Below are 22,749 nucleotides of genomic sequence, written 5' to 3'. Positions count from 1 at the left end.
AATAATGAGTAATTGCCCACTTAAAATAGTGAAGTTTACCTTTTTGTTCAGTAGCCCTGAGGGTCATATATGGATGAATAATTTACTAATCCAAAATTTAAAATATTAATCTGGAATCCTGAATAACGGTTGGCTCTTTGTCACCTGCTTGATTAAGTAGAGGTTAAAATGACAATGTCAGATGTCGGAGCTGGAGGATAACAAATGTGTCTCTGCTTTCAATGCATGAAAATTAATTTCTGTTTACCTTTCAATTTGTTTTTTCGATAGTTTTTATCTATTTGTTAGCAGCATTACACAAAGACTGCTTGACTATTTTTAATGAAACTTTGTGCCAGTAATGCTTTAATATTGGTTGTATCACCATGAAACAACATGGAAGAGTGGTGCATTGTACCAAAGAAACAACTGCTATATCAAGAAATATATCCCAAAAAGTGTGAAAGTGCGATTCCATGTGCCTGTCTTGTTTTTTTTTATTATCTTGAAGTTCAGTAAGAAACTAGGCTATTATTTCTTAGAGGGCCATTTGTCCAGCAAAAGCAGATGCCAAGCTACAACCACGCATAAGACATACTATATACAAATTACAATTTTAAAAAGTGCTGCCTCTCACTGTGAAACCAAAGTGTCTGTCCCACTGAGCCTGATGGTCCGAATGCCTCTTTGATTATTTTGCAGGCATTCCTTCAAGACCTGGATCGAGGCCAACCTGCCGTCCAGGCCTTCAATGAGCTGTCCAGTCATCTGTTACAGGAGTATTCTACTGATGACACCAGGCGGATCAAAGAGGTCACAGACAAACACAATACCGTGTGGAACAGCATCTACAACAGGTGCCTTAAACTCAACTTAAGCTAGCATCTCATGAGGGAGTCATATCACCGCTTTTTAATAATGCTCTACTAGACTCATAAATCATGTGTTTTCACATATCGTCCCACATTTGACTGAATGATTTTGCCTGGCAGGGCGAGGGACCGTCATGCCCTGCTGGACGGTGAACTAAAGGGTCTTCAGATGTCCCTCCGGGAGCTTGAGACCTTCCTGAAATGGCTTCAGGAGGCAGAAACGACGGTTAATGTTCTGGCAGACGCCTCCCAGAGGGAAGACGTGTCTCAGGACTCTCCCCATGCGCAGGAGTTGAGGCGACAACTGGAGGTTAGTGTGTGTGTGTGTGTGTGTGTGTGTGTGTGTGTGTGTGTGTGTGTGTGTGAATTCTACGCACAGGTGTTAGCCTATTATTTCAGTGTCATACTTCATTATACAGTCAACCCTCGGTTTTCGAACATAATCCGTTCCAGAAGGCTGTTCAAAAAGTGAGTTGTTGGAAATCCGAAACGATTTTTCCCATTATAATTAATGTAAATAATTTTAATCTGTTCCAAGTCTAAAAAACAACTTTTTCTAAGTTTTTTTTTTACTATTTTACACCATAAACTGCACTGTATACTGTTTACCATAAATAAAAAGGGGAAGAAATAGACACTGTTTTATTTTAATAAAAGATATCCTATCGAACTTTGAACACGAATGCGCTATGGAGGAAGCATCCTGGGCAGTTCGCTCGGCTCCCAAGTGAGTCGCGTTCAGGTACGCTCGGCTTCTTTCGGTTTACACCATAAACTGCACTGTATACTGTTTACCATAAATAAAAAAGGGTAGAAATAGACACTATGTTTTATTTTAATAAAAGATATCCTATCGAACTTTGAACACGAATGCACTACGGAGGAAGCATCCTGGGCATTCGAGTTTGCTCGGCTCCCGATTGAATCGCGTTCAGGTACGCTCGGCTTCTTTCGGTTTGGTCGAGAGCCGAATTTTGGTCGAGTTCAGAGACGTAAAATTCTCGGATTTTCTGGTCGAAAACCGCTTTGGTCGAGAACAGAAGCGTTTGAAAACCGAGGTTTGACTGTAGTGTCTTTCTCCAGTGGAACGTAGGCAGGATGTGTGGGTGGGTTTATCCGTGTTCAAGCTGGTTCAAGGTCTGTGCATGAGAGGGTGCATCAGAGATTGTATGCGCTGAGTGTAGCCCATTGATCCACTTGCTCTTTGCTCCTTAGGAATTCTGTGTGTGTGTGTGTGTGTGTGTGTGTATGTATGTGTGTGTGTGTGTGTGTGTGTGTGTGTGTGTGTTTTTGTGCCTCCTCACTAGCTTGCCATTTACCCAGACCTCCCCTCGGGGATCTATTGAAACACGTCCTCTCATGCTTTATACAATGTTTTATTCTTAAAATGACTTCACCCCACCCTGTCAACTGCAGACTCTTTTTTTCTCACACCCTCGTTCAGTGTCTCAGTGATAAAGCGTATGGAAGTGTGTACAAGGCTCCTGTTTCTCACAAGATGAACTCCTTGCCCCTGAGAAAAAGCTGCAGTGTTGTACTTATAATAGGTTTAATAATTTCTTTGTTTCTTTGTCTAGAATGCCACGTTGCTATCATGCTTCAGGAAACAGTGACACTAAATCACCACATGAATGACCATAGAAATGCAGCTTATTGTTAAAACAATGCTGGATTTTGCCTTGGTGATAGATCACTGGGAACTGAATATATCTGTTCATTACAGTGACCTATATTTGTTTTATTGAACACAATACATCTTTGTCAGACTCCTCAAACTTTCAAGGGATGCTCATTACATACTATTTAATTTTATTCCTTACACATCTAGCAATCTGAAAGGTCAGGCATGTAGTAACTGTAAGAAACTGAGTTGGAAATGGAGCATCGGTCTCAGGCTAATATCTTAAGAAATACTGGAGATCTAACATTTCAGTCTGTATGAGTTGGTCATCGCCCACTCTCTTTAATTTCATTCTCTTTTTATTTCCTCATTTCCATTCCGCTGTCTCATTTGGATTTTGAATTGATGAAAGGCACTTGTGTAGAAAGTAGGATGATGAAACAGACAGAAATGGATGATATGTGTTGATCTATAGAGCTGCCTCTTAACTTTTTGTCTTTTTTCTACTATGGGAGGTAACAGAGTGAAGGCGTGTCTCGTCACATCACTGTCATCCTTCTCATCATCTGAGACAATCGATACAGTAAAGGAATGTTTTTTTTTGTGTGAATAGTATTACAAACTAAATTCTTTCCTGTTATGTTATGTCATATCACCTACCTCTGATAATGTGTGCGGACTGCAGACTTTCACACATGGTGGACAGTGGTTAAATCATGATATCAAGCAGAAAAATGCAAAAGGAGTGGCTGCAGGAGCTGGTGCCATCCGACTTGGCTTCTGCGTTACAACTGGTTAGAATTCTACATGTGCTGGGTTGGTTTGTGTATGTATGTTGTCCGTAGCAACGAGCACCATCAGTCGGACCTTTCATAGCCTCCAGTGGAGACCCGGCAGAGCTGGGGCCGTTCAGATGTACATTCTGTCTTGTAATTCCTTGTGACTCAAAGTCGATATTTTGGAATGATTGAAATGGATGCTGGAGCCAGTTAAACCTTGTCTAAATAAAGCTCTTCAGGGAGCTCACGTTGATCCGCTCTCCTTGTACCTGTGAGCGTAAACCCATGCATGAGCACATCAGTGAAAGATAGCGGCGCTAGCCGGCAGTGGAGGTAATCGAATGTTTGTTAAATCTAAATATTCGTGCTTTTCTCTCCACGCTGACTGGGGGTCTCCTTTCAGTTACTGTATATAAAGAACAAAGTTGTGCTTTAATATATCCTGTAGCGCTACATAAAACACCGAATGAGTCTGTCTGTGTTCAATTAAAATGTATGTCACAGTTGTGAGGGAATGACCTGTGTGGAGCGAGCTGCAGAGATTAGATCTGTATCTGCAGTCCAGATAAATACCTCTGATACTTAGGATGTGGTAGAGTTTATAAAAACAATATAGAACTTCAAATAAAAGTCAAGAGTTCACAGATGAAACAAACATGCTAAAAAATAGTGTGTGGTCACAGCAGCTGCTATTCTTGACCATCTCTGGTCACCTGACTTTAACGTGACTACGCCCTTTTGTTCCTTGAGGTCTTGTCATCATCACCAGTTCCTAGAAATCTGCTTGTTTTCTTTATTGATTAAGTTTGAAAGCTGTTCAAAAAGCCCTTGACCTTTTCCTCCCAACTTCTCTCTTTGTTTTTTTCTTTTTCTCATCGTTTATCTCCACTCACTTTTCTATTCAAACCGCCTTCATTTTTATTTAACACACACACACACACACACACGCTCTCTCGCTCTCCCGCTCTCTCTCTCGCTCTGTCTCTCTCTCTGTCTTTAGAGTTACTCAGTAGGAGGAGCTGCTTGCATCTAAAATATTCTGAGTTTCTGAAATGATAACTTCACTCACTCTCAGAGCTGAAAAGAAAATAGAATCTTGTGGATTATTGAGCAATACCACAGACCGGGTTACACATGGGGCAGATGAGGCAGCCTGCATGGATCTTTGGCGATCTCGTGTGTCCTGCACTATTCCTCATCAAATGAATGTGTTAATTAGATTCATTTAGTTTTAGCTTAGGATTCTGGTCGTCAGTCATCTGAACTACAGCAAATTAAAAATGCTTTTATATTTCAATTAATCAAAAATCAAATGTTTTTATTTGAAAGTCTGATAAGCTCTGATGAATGCAAAGGCATCTGACATGTCACCTCTATGATTGGACATCCTGTCTGTGTGAGGACACACTGATTTTCATCAATGATGCGGCTATTTTTTGTACACTTGCTCAGCTTCTGTTAACGTTCAGTCTGCCAGTCACCGGTTGTGCTGAGCCATAAAATTAATGGCACAGTTTACTTCCAGGAACTGTGGATGGCTGTAATAACTCCTCCCTCTTCGTAGCTCTGTTGTGTGTGCATCTCATTTGTTCATAGGGTTCTCATTCAGTTTCCCTTTGTTCCCCTCCCTCTCTATTCTCTCTCTCTCTCTCTCTCTCTCTCTCTCTCTCTCTCTCTCTCTCTCTCTCTCTCTCTGTCTCTCTCTGTCTCTTTCTGTCTCTTTCTGTCTCATGTATCAGTTCTTTACGTCAGAAGCAGTTTTCGATCCATCTCTCTTCCTTTTCTTATCTGCCCTGATTCTCTCGCTTTCTTTTCCCGATTTCCTGTGGTGTGAAAGGAGTCATGCACCTCTCTATCGCTCTCTGTCTTTGACTTACCCTCCTGCTCTTCTCCCTTGAAATCTACAGTTAAAAAGTCAACCACGTTCGACCAGCTCGCTTCCCTTCTCCCGGTGCAACACGTTCCTGCCTTTTGCCTCTCTTCTCCCCTCCTGCTTGCCGGCACTTTCTTTCTCCCTGCTCCTGATCCTTTGTATTTCCATTATCTTCTTCATTTCATGTTTCTGTGTCAGCCTCTTTCAACTCTGCAGGGTGCTTTCACGACTACTTTGATAGATTCCCTTCTGACCCTGCGCTCGGGGTGCTTGTTAATGTCCGCGTGGAGGAGAAAGTGAGTTTGTCGTTTCATCCTGCTGACTTGCATCGTTGTGGAGAGTGTATGTGTGTTAGCTGGGAGCTGTGTGTGAGTGCCTGTGTGTGAGGAGAGAGAGATAATTGTGGCTGTGCTCACTGTTAGTAAGCGTGTGTGTGTGTGTGTGTGTGTGACGAAACATGGGGGCATGCTGAGCCGAGTACGCTTGCGAGTGTGTGGTATCTATCCCTCTGTCTCTTCCTCTCTTTCTCTATTTCTTTCAGCCTGCGTGTGTGTGTGTGCGCGTGTGTGTGTGTGTGTGTGTGTGAGTGCATCACGTCAGCTTAGCCGGGGTCTGGTCGGCTGGCTCGAGAGAGGGAGAGGGAGAACAATATGAGTGAGGTAGGGCATTGCTAGCATGCGGATCAAGAGCAGATTGCTACAGACTTGTAGCAGTCTTAGGATGATGGCCATGGTCAGGACCTCCCTCCAGAAGGTGGTGGTCTTCCTACACCGGCTCCAGAGGATGGCCATCTCCTCACCACGCTACCAGAAACTCTGCAAGGTACGTGGGACCCCCGGTGAAAGAGTGGGAGGGAGGACCTGAACTCATTTAGGAGTTAATTACCGGTAGTTGAAACTTGTTTGAGTCCTCAGCTGATTTCATTTCTTCTTTCTTAATGATATGACTTCGTTTTCAAAAAGCTTGAATTGGCTCACATGTTTCAGAGCCAGTTGGAGCCTTTTGAGTTTGTTTTTGAGACTATTTTTACTCACAATGTGGCTGTTTTTCTTTGTGGATATCTTTCAGGAGATAACCATATTTTTACTTGCCATGCATTCTAAAATATTGCTCCATCTTTCCAGTAATAAACATGTTGTCTAGAAGGAGCCGGTTTTACATCATCCATTGTTTCTGTACTATTTTTTTGGCCGTATTTATTCACGAGTCATTGGATATTGAGACGTTCTGTTCCCATTGACTTTTGCCACTTTGTCTGCTTTACAAACAGCAAACCCAACTGTGCATTTGTGTTGGAGTATGGCTGCTCTTCTGTGTACATGTTTGTGTTGTTCACTGTATCCTGCTACTTCTAAAGTGAGTTTCAACACTAGAATGATGCAGGCATAAACAAACTTACTAGGCAGACCACATTATGTGTTGTGTTGCTTTTGAGAGAAGTATAGTTTATTTTTGGGAGAGGAATCAGGACAGAATGTTTTGTGTTCATGGAAGGAGACACATTTTTCTGCGGTCGTAGGATTACTTAGTTTGTTCTGTAGTGGCTGTGATGAAGAATAACACTCTCATAGTCATCATCTGACATGGTGGTGGTGATAAAGTCATTAGAAGTCTTCCTCCTGGTGGTAAATGGAGGCAGTAAGGTGTTATGGTTCTGAAGCCTGTCACAGCTGCTTGTCATTGCTGTCAATGTCCCCTCTAAAGGAAGCTGCTCACGGTGTGCATGACTAGTCATTTTGTTCCTGTGTTCATTATTGATCTGTGATCCTCATTGTTGTCTCTCTTGCTGTGAGCTGTATTGACCTGTTCTCAATCAGAGGGTGGCGGGGACCAGCTGTTGGGGTTTAACAGTGAGAGACGAGTGATGAGACCACTTCCTGATTGCTCGCCAGCTTCAATAATGCCTCAGCAAACATGAGGTGGTTTGATTTAATCCATCCTTAATCCATAAATCTGTGGTGCGTTCATGCTCCGCCCATTTCCCCTCCATGTGTGGGTTTGGCTGGTTGTCAGGTTTTCTTGGTTTGATTTCTGCGGTTTGAGGTTTTATCAACTCTTGTGTCTGAACAAAATGAAATGCAGAATGGAAATGTGGAAACAAAGACAGTTGTTTCCACATGAACAGAGTGTCAAGTGGAAATGATCTTCCTGATTTTTCTCATTAATTTTGCTGATTTTGTGATTTCTTCTGTTTCTTTTACACATTCTGGAACTGAAAGCTTTCTGCAGTCCTGCACATATTCAGTATCTAAAGACCAACACTTTCCAAACCAATGTTCTTTCTTCCATTCTGAACTTAAGTTATGTGAAGCCGAAGTGTTCATTTGACTGGGCTCAGTCCTGATGATCCAGACCTTGCTGGATTGCATTTCAACCGGTGGGAGACATCCGTCATTCCATACTCAATTACCCTCGCCTGCGTTGCATTACTCATTCCAGCTTTGTTTGGCCTTCCCTTGGGGGAATCAGTGATATTGGGCTTGTCCTACCTCTCTGGGGTGCGTTCGCTGGCTGCCAGAGTGGAACAGTAATTTCTTGATGATGAATTCACTTCAGAATGAACCTGCACGGGCCGGTCATTCCTCCTACCTAATGGCTGTGTTGGTCCTAAAAGAGGCCACATGACTCAATTCTCATTCTGATAACAAGCACATAAAGAAACTGGTGGCCCCTCACATTTTCATTGATCACAACCAAGTCTTTTCATTGGATCTGCAGTAGGTAACAACACAATCCATTGGAATGTACTGTATTCTTACCATCTTTAAACTGTAAAGAAACCAAAAACTTTTTTTTTTTGGTTACACATCAAGTCAGCACTCTTCCGTGAGGACCTGACGTGACTCAGGTTGTATTTTTTAATGTGTTACTTTTCATTGGTTTTTACCATTTAAGTGTCAAATGATTAGAATGTATTAATGTCTGCATTTAGTTACAGTATTTTTTTCTCTTTGCCATTCTTTGCTTCATCCTGTTGATATATAATACAGTGGTACCTCTACTTATGAAATTAATTGGTTCTGGAAGAAATTACGTAAGTAGAAAATTACGTAAATAGAGACGCATTTTCCATGCAAATGCCCTAATCCGTTCCAAGCCCACAAAAATTCCGACATAAATGTTTTATAAAGCATAAAAATGCATCAAAACATGTGACAAATACATGTTACGATTAGATTATTACACAATTCATGAGAGTTGTGCATAACATAAAAAACAGAGTAGAGTAAAGAATAAAAATGATGGTCGTTTACCTTTTAACTGCTGTCCCCATTGTTTTTTACCCTTTTTGGTCCATGCGCTCCTATCTCACAATGCCGAACAACAGAGTGAACTCCAGTCCTCCTTTTGAACTTCTCCAACCACCCATGCAATGCCTTAAACTCCTTAAACTTCCTTTTGTTTTAATAACGTGGCGATTGTAGATGCATTTCGGCCATATTCTTTGGCGAGATCTACCAAACGCATCCCTTTTTCATGCTTTTCTATGATCTCTTGCTTTGAATGGACAAAAAAACCTCTTTTCTTCGTCTTTTCTTTTCCTCTTTTCTCCGTCACTTTCTTGGGGTCCATAAGGAATACGTACTCGAAAAGTTATTGTATTTGCGCAAAACTATCAGAACACCTCAAGGGTCGAGTGCCAAATGCCGAACCCTCCATAAGCACCGATCTAGCCCCACACAGTGGTGGAGTGACATCCCTCTTAGCCAATGGGATGCCAGGAAAATACGTAATAGGTAATAACCAATGGCAGAGCAGCTATGAGAATGTTGCGTTCAGGAACCTGTGGGAGATTCGAGTATCAACCAATACTGTGTTTTTACATTACGTAAGTCGCAATTTCTTTTGTAAGTAGAGGTAATATTTTCCTGCTGAGAAATTTCGTAAGTAGAAAATTTTGTAAGTAGAGACATTCGTAAGTAGGGGTATCACTGTACAGTGCTATGAAGTCTTTGCAAACATAAGCCATTTAACTTGCATAGTTTTTAGAGCTGCATTTATTATTTGGTGTGGAAATTGTTTTCTCTCTCTATTTCAGAGCAATAATTAATAGATGAGGTTGTTGACTATTAGAGCATTTTTGCATAGCTGTAGTTTCCCCCGTGGCTCTTATTCACAGAATCACACTAACTCAGCTGATTAGCTCATTATTAAAAATCATGAGATTTGTTCTTAATCGTCCTTCTCCTCGTGTGCCAATGAGTGTTTCACCGCTAAGGAGGAACTTGCCTGGCACGCACTGACACCGGCAGCTCATTTCATCGCATCACTTTTGCTCCTCTCTGTCTCTCCATAATCGCTAGCTGAGATTTGGCGGAAGAGTCAACCTCCCTCCTGAGGAGTGTTCTCCTACTCTCATTACTGTGGCACTGGCTCCTGTGTGTGTGTGCGTGTGTCGGTATGCGTGTCTTCAAGCAGAACTCAAATTTAGAAACCGTCCTAAAGCGATGACAATGTGGGTCTGTGTGTCATCTTTCTTTTTTGGCTTACAAATATTGTTTTGCTGAACTTCACATTCCGTCTGCCTCTGTTTAAGGCTCGCTGCTACCAAAGGACCAGTGTTTTGTGAAATATTTTCATACAGGTCCACGAAGGTAGGCTGGGCTCGCCCTAGCCATCCGCCACTTCGCCATAAGCGAAGTAAATTCCAGATTGGCTACGAGATTTTAAGACTGTGTAGCCACAGTGGCGTTCTTATTGTTATGGAAAAAAGACTAAAACTTCCAACTTTTCACTCGCTAGTGCTGCTATTTCAGCTAGTGCCGCTCGCTAGCGCCGCTATTTCGGCTAGCGCCGCTCGCTAGCACCGCTCGCTAGCACCGCTCGCTAGCACCGCTATTTCAGCTAGCGCCGCTCGCTAGCACCGCTCGCTTAGCGCCGCTATTTCCGCATGCCGACGGAAATAGCCGAAGTGACCCGAACGCTCCCGATCATTAAATATACACTTGGGTCATGACCTCCTCTTGTCCAATGAAAAACAAAAACATTCTTTTTTTACAAGCTAAACTCGCGAATTGGTGTACGACAAGGCGAGGACGATTGATCTAAAGAAATGAAGAATCCAGTGTCATACAGTAGTTTGTGTAAAAATACTAATTAATCAACAAATGGTGAATGCTGAGAGGGGGTAGGAATGGTGACAGACCGATCAGAAGACAAATGAAAGATATTATCAATATTTTTTTGTAGTCTTAGACTTTTGATCCCTATGAGTGGCAGGAATAACCAGCGATGCATGTAAATGTGTATTCACCTCGCTTGCTATAATAGCAAGTAAAACTTAACAAGTAAACATTGAGTAATATTTTGTATGACTGTATCTTCACATAGTGAATGCAAGTTTTCAATTGTTGAATCTCACATTTATACCTGCATAAAGTAGTATAGAAATAAAGATAGTTAAGTTTGAACTATTGACTTTAGTGTATTTTTGTAGGTAAACTGAACAGAAGATTTTGCCCTCAGAATGCAGGAAAACAACCCCTTTCTAAAAAAATTCCCCGGGGGAGTCCCCCGGACCCCCCGTTTGGGGGGTTGTCCCCCCACACACACACACACTCCATGACAAGTGTGGTTTTACACCCCCCAAATAATTGAAAACTTGCATTCACTCTGTGAAAATACAGTCGTAGAAATATATTACTCAATGTTTACTTGTAAGTTTTACTTGGTATTATAGCAAGCCACTGTTTTGGACACAGAATGTGGCTTTTTGTGGCTTACTCAATTCGTTTACACTTAAGCCACAGTGGCTTAGTCATATAGCTCCTGCTGCAAGCCCAGGTAGGTACACAGAAAACTCAATTGACACAATTGATCAACAAGACTCCTATGATGCTAGAATATAATGTGTGATTTATTCCATGCAGAGCATAGCAATACAAACAAACAATAAGTACAAACAAACAAGTCAAAAGACCTCTGTGATGCCAGATTAAATGTGTCGTTTAGTCCTCGCAGCGCATAGCAACGCAAACAAACAATTCTATGATGCTAGAATAAACTTGTAGTTTAATTCCCCACAGAGCACAGAAACAACTCTATGATGCTAGAATAAACTTGTAGTTTCATTCCCCACAGAGCATAGCAAGAAACCAACAAATATTTGGTTGAGCTAAGGCAATATATGGTGGCATTCCAAATATACTTTGCCTCTTACCTTGACACAGGGAAGGAGAGCCCACAACCCAGGCAGAGTAGCATCAACCAGGCTGGGCGTCCGTACGTGACCCGCAGCTGACTCTAACTGGAGCATGAAACTCTTCACCTTTTATACCTTTGAAGAAGCAAGGCCTGCATGCGAGCAGGAATGGCCAGTTCCAGCTCGCAGGCACCCCTCCCTTCGGTGGTACCCCCAGCTGAGGAAAAGCATCCTTACCTTTTCGTTACCCCTGGGAATGCAGTGTAAAAGGCACATTACAACCAGTGACCTAGGGCTGAACTCCCAGTTATTAGCAAGTGTTAGCATTCGCATTTAGCACCTCAGGGTCATCCAGACTGGTCTCCACTTCCCCCTATATAACCAGGCTTACTATCTAGTCAGATTTAGGCCCCGTCCACACGATAACGGATATTTTAAAAACGCAACTTTTTTGTTGCGTTTACGACTTCCGTCCACACGACAACGCAGATATCCGGGACGAAAACGCAACTTTTTAAAAACGCTGGCCAAGGTGGATTTTTAAAAAAACGCTGGGTCTGCGTTGTCGTGTGGATGGCGTATCCGCGACTTTTTAAAAATGCTGACATCTTGCCTGCGACGAAAACCGCTGTGATGTCATATTTATTGGCCCGTGTGTTGCGACAACAAAACACGGAGGATTCCTATTGGATAAAATTTGACTCAATACTGCCACCACATGGTTTGGCATGCTTATAGCCGTCTTCGAAAACGCACTAGTGCCTTTACGTGTGGACGGAGATATTTTTAAAAACGCTGTCGTGTGGACGGGAATCGTTTTCGATGCGTTTTTAAAAAGTTCCGTTTTAAAAAAAATCTGTTATCATGTGGACGGGGCCTTATTTTCTCATGCATGCTTAGATACATTGACTCACTTGAGTACTCACCTCACTGCTAGCCTGGCTGATGAGTCATGGCCAGCATTATTATGTGGGAATAGATTATAAACACAGATCATTTAAATTCATCAAGATGTTATTGAGGAGAACAGGGGCAATAAAACAAAATGACAGAAAGACGGGATCCACTCCAAATCAAAATCCCATGTAAATCACAGTAGATGGACCTTCTGTTGGCACTAGTGGAGATTTGAAATAGCACTTCAATCACTGATACAGCTCAGGGTTAAGCTCCTCTTTTGATCTCAATTGCTGTTACTGCAGCAAGTAATCATTTAATTAGGAGATGAGGAGACATTTGTCACGTTACATATCCTGTGCTGGGATTAGATTAAATATGTAATGAACTACATTTTATAGAATTAGATGTAAATAGAAATGGAAAGAAAGTCGTCCTCGCCTCCCTGTCTCTGCCCTGTCTATTCCACATCCTGAACCAGTCCACTGCGTGGTCTGTGTGGGCTGGCTGTGTGTTTTTGTTCACTTTATGTATGGATTTTGTGCAGACATTTCCATTAGTGGCTTTGAGACAGCAACTTTAATGTCTTTGTGGTTTATCATCAGACCAACTTCATGGTGCTCGGAAGGTTTGTCATCTTCTACACATCCAGCAAGTGATGATTGGGCGATCCTTTGTGGATCACTTATTCAGTTATCCCATGTTGTGATTGTATTGCTATTGATCAGATAATAGAAACTAGTTTCAGTTTTTAATTTTGTTCATCTCAATTTAACAAAAATGCAGTTTTTTCTTCATTTTTCATAGCTCAACAAATGGCTTTTTTTAAATGAATTCTATTTTAGAGACTATGGCTTGGTGCACTCAGCCCGTTTGCTTGTTTTCTCACCCTGAATTTAACATGGAAATGTTTGGGGCGGCAGTGGCTAGAGCAGATGTCTTGCAGACAGATCGCCCCAGCCATGGAATCCCGCTTCCGCCATGGTATCACCGGAGTGTGGGCTGACGGTGGAAGGTGTCAGCTCACCTTCCAGCCATTGCCAAGGAACCCTTTAGCAAGGCACCATCCCCCCTACAAGCTGCTCAATTTGGGGTGTGTTCCAGAAGCCGCTGCCTGTCACTCTGCCTCCCAATTTGTTTGTTGTGTGTGTATTAACTGCATGCTCACAGGGCCCCCTTGTGTGCTGTGTTCAGGGGGCCTGTACACTGTTAAAAACTAACACTGAATGTATACACCAACCTGAGTGACAATGTAATTTCCCCTTGTGGGATTAATAAAGTGTACTTCTTCTTCAATACTGGGGCTATGGCTAGAGCCAGGAAGTGATTAGCTTAGCATAAGCACACACTGGAAAAATATGAAAGACGACATGGGTCTCTCCAAAGTTTAAACAATCACCAAACAGCTCCTCCAGAATGTGTTACTTGACTTATTATGTCATGTTCATTTAATCTTTATGACAACAATATTCAAAAACATTAACCTATTATCTTAGTGGAGTCTCATGCTATAAACAGTCTTGTAACAACTGAAATACTGTCAGATTCTAATTTAAATCTGAAATTGCCTTTCAAAGAACAGATAAAAGACAAAGCAATTAACCCCTGCTTCCAGGACAGTAGTTGATGCTACAAACACGTTTCCGCTCGTAGGGAGGTCAGTGACCAGCCGATCAGGGAGACCTGTTTGTTTTCAGACAGCAGACTTGGCCAGAACTGGCTCACCTGACATGATATATGGCCAGCCCAGTTTTCCAGGGCCGGATCACGGCAAGTCAAGACAGGATAGAGATTACAGTGTCCCATAGACTCTGTGGACAAGCATACCTACCCAGACAGTCATTAACTCCCACTCAGGATGTTGTCCTCCTCTTTTCTCTCCATGATAATGTCCCCCTGTAGGGCAGGATATCTATAAAATAAATGTTAAATCTGCTGAGAAGCTTTTAATATTAGAAAGCGTAAACGGGACCCATTCATCTGGAGGAAACAAGCGGCCGGAAGCAGTGAAGTCCCTCTGACTCCAGCTCCTTGTACCCCTCCCTTTGCCATCACCCACTGAAGGTGACCAAAATAGGGCAAAGAAACTGAGGAACACAAGCTTTGTTTCTGCTTTGCTGTGCCTTCAGTTCTTTACCCCACAATAAATCTGTGGGAGCACAAGTTCTGAGCTGTTGGGCTGCTGATATCTATGGTAGGCACACAAACACACCACTGACTCACAGTCTGTGGCGTTTTGTCGTGTGTGTGTGTGTGTGTGTGTGTGTGTGTGTGTGTGTGTGTGTGTGTGTGTGTGTGTGTGTGTGTGTGTGTTGCTTCTGTAGTCATGCTGACAAATATGACATTTGGAGAGATTACTCTGTGTAATCCTGGCCAGATGCACTCACTCATCAGTGTTACACTCACACACACACACACACACACACACACACACACACACACACACACACACACACACACACACACACACACACACACACACACACACACACACACACACACACACAAACATCAGGTCTGGGTGATGACCAGAGAAGGCCTCACGCAGTAACTAGGATGCATGTTTAAGGGGTAAATCGAAAGCTGCTGCTCTGTTCTGCTGCCCTTGTTGCAGCCTCCTGAACTCCACCTTGACCTGGACACTCATATCTCCTTAATGTCAAGGGCAATTAGTTCTTTCAAAAGATGAGCTACATCTTCAGGATAATAACGTCAGCTCTAAGTCTCAGTAGTTTGATGTTTGTTCTGAACAGAGATCAATCTGTCCTTTTTTGTGGAAGGAACAGCACACATTTCCAAGTGATTATTCACTCAAATCCTTAATTCACATCAAAACAACTATTTTTGTGTTTTTTCTGAATATTGACCTTTCTTAAAAGATGAGACCACAAACGAAAAATTGTTTGAAACAGTTTTTAAATTCCTCTTTGTCTGCACCTGTGTTCTTCTTCTCTTGTTATTGTACCAATTTGCCTATCATCCTTCAAAGAGCCAACATGTTCTCATATTCACTGGAACATACCGTCCTTGTTGATGCTGTCATCTTCTTGCAATCCACTCTTAAATCATTCATGCATTCCCTCTTTTCCTCTCAACCCCCTAAAACCTTCTGCCCATCCTTTCCTCAAGTCTCAGACAGGCTTACATGCTACTCCAATGTGCCTTGAAGCAGCGCTTATGATCCGGCCATTACATGATTTTGAAACATTGATCAAATGCTTCCTCTGACATGGAAACATCCCAGCATGCACGTCACCCCACTCACACATCATGAGGGAGTTGCCTCAGCCACTCAAGGTGGGGTGCATGTGTGTGTCTCCTGTGTATTTTTGAGCTTGTGGGTGTAAACATTTCACGTACATTTTTTGTGAGTCTATCCTTTATAATAAGTGTAATATCTGTAGCAAACTGCACACTTGGATGCATTTAGAAGAAGTGTGTTTATCACTTTTAAGATGAATAATTTCTTGTTTAAAACATTGGAAATTCATCCTTTTGCACCAAAGTTAGTATTTCTCTGCAGTTTTTAGATGATATCATATCATCTAAAAATATAATCTAAAAATAGGTGATCGACTCCTCTCTATTGCCAGTGGGCAGATTTGCTTTTGTTTATTTCTGGTGCACTGCTTTCAGTGTCACAAATGTGGCAGAAAACTGGAGCAGTGGAAAACAGCATGGATGTCAGTGACGATATTATTATGGTTGTTGATTTAAATTTTGTTCAAATTTATCACTGACTCAGTGATGTTCAGTCACAGCATTAACCAAGAGAAATGGAAACGTATTTACATTCCAATGGCTGGATTGTCAAGCTGAGAATGATCGCGTCCTCTAGAGTGTTCTGGTTGGAGCTAAAGCTGATGAAGACTCATTTGATCCTGGACTGACTGCTGATTGTTTCTTACTGACAAGAGGAAGCTGAAGTTAGTGGCATATATTTTTTGGTCCAGTGTGAAAGGGGTATTGCTTGCACTTTCAGATAATGAAACTCAAACAATTAATAAAGGATACCTCCTTTTCACATATTGGCTTTTGATAGCTAGACCCCTGACGTGGCTGTCAGTGGAGGATGAACACAAACAAAAATGATGCTAAATAGATGTCACTGGGATGGAGCAATGATAAGCAGTGGGTGAAGGCCCTCTGAGGTAAACACTGGAAATGGTTTCCACTATTACATCACTTGGAGATTAAAGATAAATTGAGCCTGTATTATGTAAGCCAGGTCAGATTGAAATATTTAAATAGAAATGCAATTATAATAATGATTCTTTTAATGCATAGAATGTATGGAGAGAGTCACTTAACATCTATCTTGCTGTTTCTACACTGATCAGCTTTGGATAAAGCAAAAAAATGATGCACAAAATAACAAATGTCTTTTTTTAAACATTGCAGTTAAAAGATGAACAATGAAACGGCTTCATCAAAAGTGATATGCAAATAATTTGAGAAAGGGATCAGAGGAGGGAGGATCAGTGTGAGCAGTGAAAACGCTGGTGAAAGCCGGTCCAACATAAGCTGTAACTCCCTTGGAAATGGTACCTTCACATGTCAAACCAGAGACATCAAAGGAAATTCAGAGCTCTTGGATGCAACGAGGAATCAAATTAGATTTACTTCAGTGCTGCAAGTGTGGGTGTTCATCGGTTCAGCATATTTCATAGTTATCACCCAAATGTCTGGAAAGAGGGACATTTTCACTCATCACCCTGGAGCAGATGAGTCTGGCTTCGTTATAAAGGAAGGAAGGATAGTGATTCAAAAGGCAGAGGAAGAAGAAAAATATGTCAGGACAGAAATCAAGCTGGCTGTTTTCTTAAATGTGCAAAAATTAGGGTGAGCAAATAAATGGAAATATTGTGGAGGGAAAGAAAATTGTGATGTGGATACTCTAACTAGAGAAGAAGAAGGTCACATGGAATGATGGCAAGAAATAGAATGAAGCATTACAATAAAAAATCGAAGAAAGGGTCGAGGCAGAGATGGTCAATAGAAGTTTAGAATTGCTTTTCCCATCTTTGAGGTTTGCAAGGCTCGTGTGTGAGTCACTGGAGAGACAATCACGTTGACACACACGCACACACACACACACACACACGTACACACGCACACACACACACACACACACACACACACACACACACACACACACACACACACACACACACACACACACACACACACACACACACACACAGTACTGGATTGATCCAAGTCCTCATCTCAGTCTAAACAATATTCTCATGTTGTGCATGAGGTGAAGATTAATTTACTGCATCGGTACACCAATGTCTTCAGATGTAGTGCAAGCTTTATTCCCGCCTGTTGGCAGGGAATTCAAACGTGGCCTATCACACACATGCTCAGTTTGGAGTCAGATGGGTCCTGAAGAATATCCCTCTTTGAGTCGGTGCCACCTCTCCTTCAGTGAGTGTGTGTGCACTGGTTTGTATCTGCTAAATATCATTAGGATTAGCGTTGGGGGCTTAATTAAAAAGCAATTACCTTTCGTCGTTGAGGGCGATGCTTCGCTAAAAGTAGCTCGACTAATTTGGTGAGTGGTGTGAGGGACCCATAGTATGCAACACACACACACACACACACACATGCAAGTTGTACACACACACATGCAAGTTGTACACACACACATGCAAGTTGTACACTTGTCTGCAGAATAAAAGGAGGATTAAAACAATTGCTTATTGGTAAAACAGAATCTAGCGTGAATGGGTAGTTCCTGAGAAGCCATACACATCATACAGTTAAGAAGCCAGATATATCTAGAACCAAGTTCTATTTCTTCTTGTGGGCTCTTCAACCCCATTCCGTCTCTCCCTTTTTGTCTATTTTATTTGGATTGTTTTTCTAGCTCACACAACCTTAAAATAGGTTAGCACAGTTAGCACGACAGCTAATCTTTTTTTTAAAAGACCATTCAGATGCCTCTTTCAAGAGTAATTAGATAATCGATCTGGCAAATGCCCTTGAAGAATCTTGTATGCCTAAAACACAAAGGGAATCTGCTAACAAAAAAACTTGATAGAGCTTTCTGGTACTCAGTATTTTTACATTTTTATTTGACGTAACTTTGCCTCAAGCATACAACATGTCAACTTCTCTGGCTGTTAGTCGAAACTTTCTTGATTCCAACTTGCACCTGCTTCTCCCAGACCCGTTCCATCTAAATCAAACTTATTATGGAGCGAATTTGACATCCCTTCCTACTTCTTAGAATTTCTGTCCACTTGCAACAAACAACAAAAATAATCTCAAAATCATCTAACCCTTAAGGCTTTATGAAACAAGTAGCATGAGTGCTACTCTGAGCTGAGATGCTGAGTTAGCTGAGTTGGACATGATGTGTGACAATGATGTATTTGATGTCACATTGGTTGAAGCTAGGTAATTCTCGGGTTTGTGGTCAGTCACTTGGGGTTTCTATTGGAAATGAATTTTGGTCCTCACAAAGGCAGAACTGCTGTTAGTTGTGTTTGTCGTAAGCTTGTCAACTCTTGGCAGTTCATTAAGACGTCATTTAAGTTAAATTTGAGATGAGAATTATAAAATTGAGAAATTTGAGACTGGTAGGACTATAACAATCACCACAGTACACATGATGTCAAAGACATGTCTGTGTTGTTAAATGTCTCCAAATGAACTGTTGGTAGAGTGCAGACTGGATGAGGCTGCATGCCAAAAGCGAGCTGGCAGAGCAGACATGGAGTTGGCGGTGCAGCAGCTGAGCTGCCAGGAAGCTAGCCTTGATTGCCTCCATCCTGAAAGCCAGATGCCTCATCAATACTTGTATCAGCAATCAAACGTCAGAAGACCTCAACAGATACACAAGTCCCCACATAAGCCGCCAGGAGTTATTTACACACATGTTCAAATTTATTTTGCTTAAAGAATATTTATGGTAGTATCCATTCATACTTTAGCCAGTTGAAATGATTTGATCCAACAATGGCCAAAAAACTTAATCAGTGAGCCGGATGTTGGGTCAGTTTTGGCGCATTTGGCACGGGGGGTGGCCAGCAGACATGGTTTGTGTGAATGAACGCAATCTGAGGAAAGACGTCTAAGATCACCTTAATCATCCTGTGAAGTTTTGAGGACTAAGCAGCAGCACAGGTGTCGATGTATGAGACCCGCCCTTAACTTCTAGTCAGTAGCGATAGCAGGAAGCCTCCCAGGTTTTAGCAAGAGAAGGGAAGTATCGACATGACGGGAGTCAGCGGCAAACATTTACTGATTGCTTTTATTTTTTCTTGAGATGCAGTTAACCACCATCTTTCAGTTATATATTGCTTTTTCACAGAGCAAAGAACAAAATCTATACCGCTACAGCCCTTGAGACCCTTAATTACCAGCACACATACATGCACACATGTACACACACACACAAAGACCTTGCTGATGTATCATAATTGAATTTTGTTCTCTTTATTCAGCCTCACCCTGCCTGATGGAGCCATGGCAACAAAATGATTGACAGGTCAATTGACAAGCATTCTAAATCCGTCTGGTACTTCCCTGTTGTTGACCGGAGGGAAGTGTCACACCGGTGACATCACCGGTGTCTGACTGTTGAGTTTTGGTTGTGCTGTCTCTGTGTGTGATCGTAACTCGGCTTTGATCTCCTTAAACCCCACTGCTACATGTCCTCTGGCACACAGGCAGAGTATCCGACTCCCAGGGGGTGTGTAGTCATAACACAGCCACTCACACACTACCTTTACTCCAGCCTTTAAATCTTCCCCTTGTGCCAGTGTATTAGTAGTGCTTACACCTTTGATTCATTTTATTCCAAATTTAATGAAACACAAAGTATTCATGCCTTTATCAGCTAAATAAAAATACTAACTACAAAGACCAAAGGTTGGGAGTTGTACCCCAGGTTGGACTGTCTCCTTATGGACAGTCCATCCATCTCTTTGCTGCTGTACTTTATGACTTTTTTACTGTTTATTGTGATGGGCTGTGGATTTTGGCACTTCAGATACCGAAATTGTAATAAAAGTAACTACACTGACATTGTAAAAAGTTTTATACGAATAAATTCTCTCTGGAATAAAGCAATAGTGGTGCCACGAATTAAAGAAACAAAGTCATTTTCACAACATAGTTTAGGACGATCACAATATACGATCATGTTGCTGATGTTTTTCTACCAAATTGTTTGCATAACCTTTTTTCATAAGTGAAGTAATAGAAAAGCATGTGAGCTCAGTTTACTGAGTGCACTATTGTGTGGTCAGTTTCCAGCTTGGTCGTGATGTTGTCTTTGTGACTTCAATTTAGCAGCATCTTCTATTCTGTCTGTATTCTCCCTGTTTGGCAGGAAGATGCATTAGTGCCCCAGAGTAGCTGTACTCACCACTAACTGCAGTGCAATGGTACCACTCCATCTTCTTTTAGCACCATAAAGATATTGATTGTTAACTTTAAAACAGTTGTTGAGAGCATGAGGAGTTTACTGTCTCAAGAGCTGCAGAAGTAGCATTTTGACTTCTGGTGGTGTACTTACAGTGGATACGGAAAGTATTCAGACCCCTTAAAATTTTTCACTCTTTGTTTCATTGCAGCCATTTGCTAAAATAAAAAAAAGTTCATTTTATTTCTCATTAATGTACACTTCTTGTACCCATCTTGACGGAAAAAACAGAAATGTAGAAATTTTTGCTAATTTATTAAAAAAGAAAAACTGAAATATCACATGGTCATAAGTATTCAGACCCTTTGCTGTGACATTCATATTTAACTCACATGCTGTCCATTTCTTCTGGTCCTCCTTGCGATGGTTCTATTCCTATATTTCAGTTATTCTTTTTTAATAAACTTGCAAAAATTTCTGTTTTTTTCAATTTCAAGATTGGGTGCTGAGTGTACATTAATGAGAAATAAAATTAACCTTTTTGATTTTAGCAAATGGCTGCAATGAAACAGTGAAAAATTTAAAGGGGTCTGAATACTTTCTGTACCCACTGTACATGTCAGCTCTGCTCCTCAGTATGCTGAATGATGTCCTAAAGGCCAATGAAAGCTTGTTTATTCTAAAAAGGTGTCCATCTTGTTGCCCATCTATCTTTCGACCAATGGCAGCAGTAAGAGGTGGGGACATCAGTAACTTCTCAACTCTTGTCATCTCTTCCTGTGGGTTATCAGGCGATTCCCAGAACAGCTAGGGAAGCTAGCAATATGCCCAATATCTTTACTGTCTGATTTATGGATCCTTTATGGATCCATGTGATGGTTCTTGCTAAAATACAGATGAAGATGTCGTGGAGGAATCACTTTTTTAGCTTCTCACCTGACTATCCAAAAATTCACATCCACACAAGGAAAAAGGCAAAGTTATTTCACTTATCTGGGTGCAGTAGGTTGCTATAATTGAAATAATAATTTCATTAAGTCACTGGATTCATGGACAGTCTGTTTGACACATCCATATGACCCTACGGATTTGGTAAATATTTTGTTGTCGATCTTATTTTCTATTTTCTATCACTTGAGATAACAATTCATGCTGAATGGTGGTTGTGAATCTTGAATCAATCTTGTCAGAAGTAGACTCGGCACAAATAAGCAGTGAGCTTCGCAGTGTACTACATGATTTATACTATTACAGTATACAGCTCAGCAAGCATGAGCTGCAGATGTCTGTTGCTGTGACGCTGCGTGGATGTAGAGAAAAAGGGCCAGCAAATGGCTGGGTGACAGGAAATGAAAAGGAAAAACAAACAAAGCCCATGAAATGTCATCTTAACCTTTTCATCAAACAGAGAAATACTTTGATAGTCTTTAGTTTTCTAAAAGGTTGTAGTTCATAATGGGAAATGGGGACTGACAGACAGGCAAGCTCTTTCCCTCACCACCTAAACACTATGACAAGAACCACATCAACCCCCCCAAGCCACATGTCCTCCTGCACAGTGGTCCCCAACCCCCAGTCTGCAGATCATTTGATACCGGTCCGCAAACACAATCTTTCACTGTACAAATTATAGGGGTTTTTTTATTAGCGCTTCCACATTGTATTTTGAAAAACAACTTTTTCCACCTTTACCTTACTGCGACACCTGACTGTTGGATCATTTCACACATCAGCTAATCGCGATTATAATTTTTAGCTGACCACAAAGAAGCCCTTGAAAAAAATGAGCCAAAAATAAAACTCACTGGAGAGATTTTTAAGGGTTAAACATGTCTTTTACTATTGGGAAAGAACTGATTCCTACTGAATCTACATCATGGTAAGTTGATTATAGTTTTTATAATTTAAACACCTGCACCTCTAACACGTCCCTAGCATATTGCTAATTTACCATAAGATATCACATACACATAGACAGCAAGACAATACACAGACAATACATCTGAGTTAAGTTTGAGGTTTATATCAACCTGATAAGAATTAATTTACCATAACTGGTCCTGAGGAGCAGAAAACAATAAACCAATCTGTGTTGAGCGATTTAAGAACTTTACAATTATAGGAAAGTTTTCATTTTTATTATAAATGTCAGTCAAGCTAAGAAAGAAGTAGACTCCCGGTAAAGAGAGAGAAGAGGCAGCATTCA

The 22,749-nt window shown here is 41.4% G+C and overlaps 1 protein-coding gene across 10 annotated transcripts in view; it reads left to right on the top strand.

Annotated features, from left to right (window-relative positions):
- Nucleotides 1-22,749, top strand: part of utrn (utrophin) — a 188,431-nt gene that overhangs the window by 57,885 nt on the left and 107,797 nt on the right. For all 10 annotated transcript variants that reach the window (XR_011038911.1, XM_068341986.1, XM_068341994.1 and 7 more), the window contains 2 exons: nucleotides 682-836; nucleotides 972-1,161. Coding sequence is in view for 9 of the 10 variants with exons in the window: in XM_068341986.1 (XP_068198087.1) it covers nucleotides 682-836; nucleotides 972-1,161 (345 nt within the window). In the remaining variant the exon portion in view is untranslated. The remainder of the gene's footprint in view (nucleotides 1-681; nucleotides 837-971; nucleotides 1,162-22,749) is intronic.

This window comes from Antennarius striatus, chromosome 19 (assembly GCF_040054535.1).
Source record: "Antennarius striatus isolate MH-2024 chromosome 19, ASM4005453v1, whole genome shotgun sequence".
In the NCBI taxonomy this organism is placed as follows: Eukaryota; Metazoa; Chordata; class Actinopteri; order Lophiiformes; family Antennariidae; genus Antennarius; species Antennarius striatus.
Note: the sequence above shows the minus strand (reverse complement) of the source record. Positions and strands in the feature narration are given on the sequence as shown.